Source organism: Cryptomeria japonica, chromosome 5, assembly GCF_030272615.1.
Source record: "Cryptomeria japonica chromosome 5, Sugi_1.0, whole genome shotgun sequence".
Lineage (NCBI taxonomy): Eukaryota > Viridiplantae > Streptophyta > Pinopsida > Cupressales > Cupressaceae > Cryptomeria > Cryptomeria japonica.
Genome location: NC_081409.1, coordinates 724,999,995 through 725,006,687, shown reverse-complemented (window position 1 = coordinate 725,006,687; position 6,693 = coordinate 724,999,995). Strand labels below are relative to the sequence as shown.

At 33.5% G+C, this 6,693-nt stretch overlaps 1 protein-coding gene across 1 annotated transcript; it reads right to left on the bottom strand.

The window, feature by feature from the left end:
- Positions 1–5,379: 5,379 nt before the first annotated feature.
- LOC131876132 (toll/interleukin-1 receptor-like protein) lies at positions 5,380–6,340 on the bottom strand. The gene is made up of 2 exons (XM_059220925.1): positions 5,790–6,340; positions 5,380–5,680 (listed from the first exon to the last, which is right to left on the bottom strand). Exons 1-2 carry the CDS (start codon positions 6,338–6,340, stop codon positions 5,380–5,382), a joined length of 852 nt encoding a protein of 283 aa, XP_059076908.1.
- Between the last annotated feature and the right edge of the window lie 353 nt (positions 6,341–6,693).

Sequence of the window (6,693 nt, the reverse complement as noted above, 5' to 3'; positions counted from 1 at the left end):
GAGGTCAAAAACCAAAAAGAACAAAGGGACCTCAGGACTCCAGAGTTCCGAGGTCAAAAACCAAAAAGAACAAAGGGACCTCGGGACTCCAGGGTTCCAGGGTTCCGAGGACAAAAACCAAAAAGAACAAAGGGACCTCAGGACTCCAGGGTTTCAGGGTTCCGAGGTAAAAAAAAAAAAAGAACAAAGGGACCTTAGAACTCCGGGGTTCCGAGGTCAAAAACCAAAAAGAACAAAGGGACCTCGGGACTCCAGACTCCGGAGTTTTGAGGTCAAAAACCAAAAAGAAGAAAAGACGAAAAGGGACCCAAATTTCGATGCAAGGAGACTAATGGGGAAATAGATATGCAAGGCATAACACTACCAAGAATGAGGATGTTACTACCTGTAACTTAATAATAGTTTTGATCTGAGATGATCATATCGATGGTGATATCACTAGAAGCTTTTGATTTCTTTCCTTTATATCTCTCGATGTGAGGGAGAGATTGCACCTCTTCATCATGTATGCCCTTTGGCAAGAGACACACCTTTTATCCATTAGCACCCTTTGAAAGAGTGCAACTCTTCACTATTTTTGCCCTTTGAAAGAGACACAACCTTCCACAATTAGATCTGCACTTCTCATTCCCAAATTCCCCCCACCCTCCTTTAATGAGGTTCATGCCTTTTGACCATTCATTAACTTTAATCAAGTTTTAATTATATTATTTTATATTTTAATTTAAGTTTTATTTTTATTCTTTTCTATTTTAATTTTATTATTATTATTTATTATTAAATTATATTTTAAAGTGGAGACATTACAAGGTATGTGATTGATCATATTGCTTGTAGACACTAAATTCTAAATTAGTGATGTTAATATAATTGTAGATTCAATTGTGTAAGAATTTTTGTATTAACATTTCAGATCAAGCTCAATGAGCTATCATCAGGATTAAAAAATAGCTGAAAGAAAAAAAATCTCCATTACCTTAAGCTTTAATGGAAGTCCATACCTTGTTCCAACTATAATAACCACCTAACAATTTATTGTAAGTGTACTTACCATATGACTTGGGTGGGTTCAATTCTGATCATTGATTACCATAGCAACTTACATTTATAGGGTTTCAAAAACAACTGATGAGTTCTAAATCTTGAAAAATCTTGCATATATTTGGTATATATTTTTATAAATGTTATGGAAAAAGGGGTCTTGTTTACTAGCAATTTATTTGGATACTTTCTTTTTTTATCAGAATAAACTTCTTGAAAGGAAGAAAGAATTTTTGAGCAAGCTTCCCATACTATTCACCAGATTTAATTTTAACTTTGAAGTGATTTGAGTGCAAACCTTTTTGTCAAAATCTCTCAACATTCTATAGATCGAGATTTATTAGATGGGATTAAAAAATTTGAGGGTTTTGAAGCTTATTTTTTTGGGCATTGGCTTATAGCATGGTAGTCTATTCTATTCAGATGATAAAAATGAGTTGGAATTGGAATGGAGCTTTAAGAAAATGACCAGTAAATTAAACCAATGTAGGGTGATATGATTTCAACTTGTGCTGATTTTAGCAAAGGTCAATCATTGTGTTGTTATTCAATGATTGATCAATCGTGATGTTATATCAATTAACCATTAAAATTTATTGTAGGAATATAATAGAAATTTGGGTGAGTCTTTCAAAACAAGAGCTACAAGCAACGTAGTTCCTACCAAGAACGGGTAAGTAGGGAATGTCGTTGTTTGGTATTGCAAAGCAGTAGTCAAATGAAATAGATTATTAGTATAGATTGCAGTTAATTAACAAAGTCATTGGGAAAGAAAAGATATATTAGTATGTGCAATATCCATCTAACAAGCATACAAAACACTTATAAAAAAACCAAGCATACAAAACATTGCAATTAAAAGTGAAAGAACATATATATAAAAGAAATGCATATATTTAGTAAATGTATCTACTTCCATTCTGATAAGATCGTCAATTGATTTAACATAAGATGGCAATACAAAGTGGAAGGAGGAGATATATATTGACATATATTTGCCAAATGTTGTTTGTCTATTAACTATGTTGTACATTTCGAAGACCAAACTATGTAATTTCATTTGGTTTTTTTGAATCAGTAAAATTTTTGGCTATTTGAGGCTTTTCTGTGAGCTTCATGACTATTCAGAGCTTTTGTATTAAAAAACTTGCAAAATTAACAACATGAAGATTAGCTAAAATAGTCCATAGAGAATTTAAATCTCACAAGAATTGAAGCACACATTTGTACACTACAAAGGAAGGCATCAGAATGTTGGAACTAAAATGGACAGAAGCTCATAGAAATACACTACAATAACATGATGTAAATGCTTTGCTTCAACAAAATTTTCTCAGATAAACATCTTCAATTTTAAAGAAGACCATACAACGAGGGAGACAAAATTTCCAACTTCAATTTTATCAACAATTCATGCAAATTGCTAAAAAAAAATCTCCAACTTCAATTTTATCAACAATTCATATAAATTGCTAAAACAGACCAAAAATGAAAAACAGGGTAAAGATTCCATAGAAGAGTGACAAACGAGAAAGAAAAAGGACAAAGTGAAAGGTAACACACATACCTTCCTTTGTTAATTTTGGTTGCTATCTACAACAAAATTGATGCCAAAATAGATAATCGATGTTGCAATTTGGAAAACCAACATTAACAACCAAATGCAAATATCAAAATAGTTTAATCTGATATAACTCAATTAATTAGTTCAAAATATGTGAACTTTGGTTTAAAACATAAATCCATATTTTGAATTTTAAATAGCACGGTACACCAAAATCTTGTAACTTGGCAAATAGACAGGAAACTTTATGACTGAAATCAAACTAAATTACTAAGTGTTTTGCTCAGAAATGCTTGCAAAAGGTTAAGCATTGATGCTCATACTTGCACAAGGTTATCTAATAGTTGCAGAGATCTCTAGTCAACAAACTATTTAAGCATTGGACCACTTCCACTTCCATTATGAGCGGTTGCAACTTCTCAATCTGTTATGTTATACATGTTCAATAGCTGCCAAGCTTGCCCAATTGGCACTGTCTGAATTTGGTAGGAGCTGAATCCACCTGCGTAATCTATTGCGTTTGGCTAAATGAGGGTTTTAGAATTATAACAATCTATAAATAATTTAGATTTTTTTGTAACAATTAGTTCTTTTTGCATTGGAGGGTATTCTAAGAATCATATCATATTGGAAGGGTTTGAATCCACTTTTGGGAGTTGAGTATTTTGACTGATATAGATTTTTGCAATTTTCATACTGCTAATCAACATTAATTTTAGTTGGATTCGCATCTACACAACCATAAAAACACTAGAGGAATTTTCCTCTCAATGTTATGGTTATTTCCCGAACTTGTGATTATGGGGTTGAAGCACACATTTTTGAGTGTAGAAGAAATTGATTCTTTTATGCTGAACTCCCCAAAACAGTACACATAATAATCACAGTGGCAATGGAAAGAGTAGTCTACAAAAAATGTCATGATCTGCAACATCATAGTAGTAAGGGTCTATATCCGGCATGGATTTGAAAGAAGGTAGCATATAGAATATAGGGAAATCACTTAGCCCTTAACTAGTACATGTTATTGGGAAAGCCCTAAATTGGTTGTACCCCAATACAAACCCCGCTTGCTTTGTTCTGTATTGCAAAACCATTCAGAGAGAAGGTAGAGGTATGGACAGTTGAAAACAAAATAAAGATAATAATCTAGCATGAGTACAACAATGAGATGCAGGTAAATGACAAACCTAAAGCACAGATCCACCAAACAATTACCAATATCGCACAAATTGATGCCCTTTAGCCTGCCTATTGGCAACTTGTGATTGGATTATGACCATTCATCATCGTAAAATTCAGTTTGCTCAAGCAAACAACCTGCTCATGATTTGTATGACTAAGAAGGGATCAAGGCATGTTTCATTCACGCGTTGAAGGCAAGAAAACTAGATATACATAATATACAGAGGATTGAATAGACAATACAAATGCAAATAAAGATTCGGTGGCAGTCCTGACACCTGGAGTATTAACAACAAAACAATAATAATAGAATAAGTGGAAATTCTTCACCTAGGCATATCCCTCTTGCAAAGAAATTCATCAGTTAACAAATTTGTTTAGTAAGTACTAGTAGGAAATAGTTGTAAATTAAATGGATTTGTCCAAAAAAGATAAATTTACTTGACCAAATTCAATATGCATGTAATTCTTGTTGATTTGATTAAGATAATAGTGAACAACCCCAAACTTGTTAATAATTTATCCAGAATAGCTTTATCTATGACAATTCCTCGTATTTATCTCTCTTTTTGTGTTTTTTCACTCATTCACTTCTCGACTTCTTGATATGTCTACAATCATGATTGCAGCACTAAGACTTAAAGGAACAACAATTTAATTCTATTAATATCCCATTCGGGTAGGAACTAATAATCTATATCAGATTTCATGTTGATGGCCTTTGGTCCAAGGTGTTAACATGTGGGCATGTTGATCGCCTTTAATGGAAGGAGTTTCATTCAATGATTTTTGTTCATTTGAAGGTTTTATCATCTTTGGTATTTAGGGTTCATCTTTCTACTCCTTTACCCTTCCATTTGAATGAACCTTCATACCAATTAAAAATATTACGTAACCATGTACATCAGATGCTTTCATAAGAAGATAAAGGGAGAAATTCCATTAATGAAAACTCCCCCCGAAGAAAGAAAACAAAGATATTTAGAGACAAAAAAATACATGGAGGCTCTTGTCAAGTGGTAGTGACTATGCTCAATGTGGGGCGGTTAGATGATGTTAGCTTTGGTTATTAGACAAAAATTTTGGTTGTGTAGGTCTTTTGAATCTGTTATTTTTACTTACATTCCTAGACAATGGAATAGTTTTGCGGATTGTTTAGTTAAATGGATTTCCAATCATATGCAAAGTTGAAATATTATGGATATTGGACAATTATCTACAAATTTGTGTCATGGGTTGTATCATTTATTAGGTGTAGAAAGGGTTGTGTAGTACTCTTCTATATTGGACTGCGGACCCTTCTTGCTTTATTTCTAATAAATTTTTACCCCCTTTTAATGAAAAAATTAAGAAACTTCCAAATCTAATCCAAAAAAAAAAAACTAAAAACAATATTTTTCAAAAAAATAAAACCATTCAATAATATTTACACAGAATTAAACAAACACCTTAAAAAATAACAAAGTCAGTAGTTTGATTCAAAAGTGGACAATTTACAATTTTAGATTTGAAGATCATGCTACCTTTGTACCTTGCAAAGATCAGGAGTACCGATAAACGCTAACAGATTATTACATAAGCCATCAATCCTAATCCATTAACCATTTCCATGCACTTTTTAAACCCCTTTCAACTTTATTTAAAGATCCCTCAACCTCATTCAAACAATCCCCTAAGGATTCTTCAACCTTATCAAAGCACACATCCACAGCCACTTCAACCCTACCTATGCACTTAATGGCTGCCATTGCCAGAACTTCTTTCTCACTCTGATTCAGAGGAGATTTGTACTCATCCGATCTAATCAGACATTTGGCTATTTTCACTCGAGCACCTCCCTTGATCTGCAGTGCCTCGTTGCGAATGCTCTTCACAAGCCTCCTCTCAGCCCTAAACATTAGCAGAGAAATAGAAATCAAAATTAAATCTTAAAGCTATCAGATTTTCGCAATCTATTCTAATATACACTTATTGTTTCTGAATTCGATTGTGTACTCACTCGTTGTCATTAACTTCATAACCAGAGATAAATGAAACGACATGAAGGGCTCTTTTCCACTCCTCAATCTTTTCTCTGGTAAATCTTCCCCACTTTTCATGCCCTGAAAATGCATAGGCATAGGCTCCTTTGCCATGAACAATCCATCTGAGGTCAGAAGGCTTAACATGATAGAATATAGGAATGATTTTGGTGCCAGTTCTAAGCAAAAATGACAGCTCGTTTAAACACCAAGAGGATTGGGCATAATTGGGAGAAAATATGGCAATATGAAGAGAAGCACTTATTATTGCCTTTTCTATTACTGGTGGTATGAACAGGCCCGCCTCGAGCACTTCTACATCAAGAAAAGGGCGCAATCCAATGGCATCCAGAGTATTGTAAATAGTGCTCGCAATTGTGTGTTTCACATCAGGTCCACGATGATTTATAAATATGTCACATTGAATCTCATTCGCCATAGTTGAGTAAGTTGCAGCTGTAAATCTAAATCCCTCCAAACCATTTCGGAGTGCAAAATGATGTTCGCTAGCTGTGAAAATGTAAGCCATTAGTTTGAATTGGTCGGAGGGCAGATTGAACAGATTGAAAGATTTAAGCGTGATGGTAAGACTAGATGCAGATAAGAGACGGCGAGCAAATCAATGGAAATTGTGGACTATCCAAGTTCACTGTAAATTCCTAGGGCTAATGTTTTGGTTGGTTTGGTAGCCGTTAAATGCTGCAACTAGCCGTTAAATGCTTTGCATCTTTTAGGAATTTTTAATTTAATTTGTTTGGTTCAACTTTCTTGGCATATCTTTAAAAAAATATAAATTTGTATAGTATAGTAATTTTTTATTGGATTTTTTTGTAATTTTAGAGCATTGAGAAGACAGATTAATATTGAGATAAGAATTGTAGT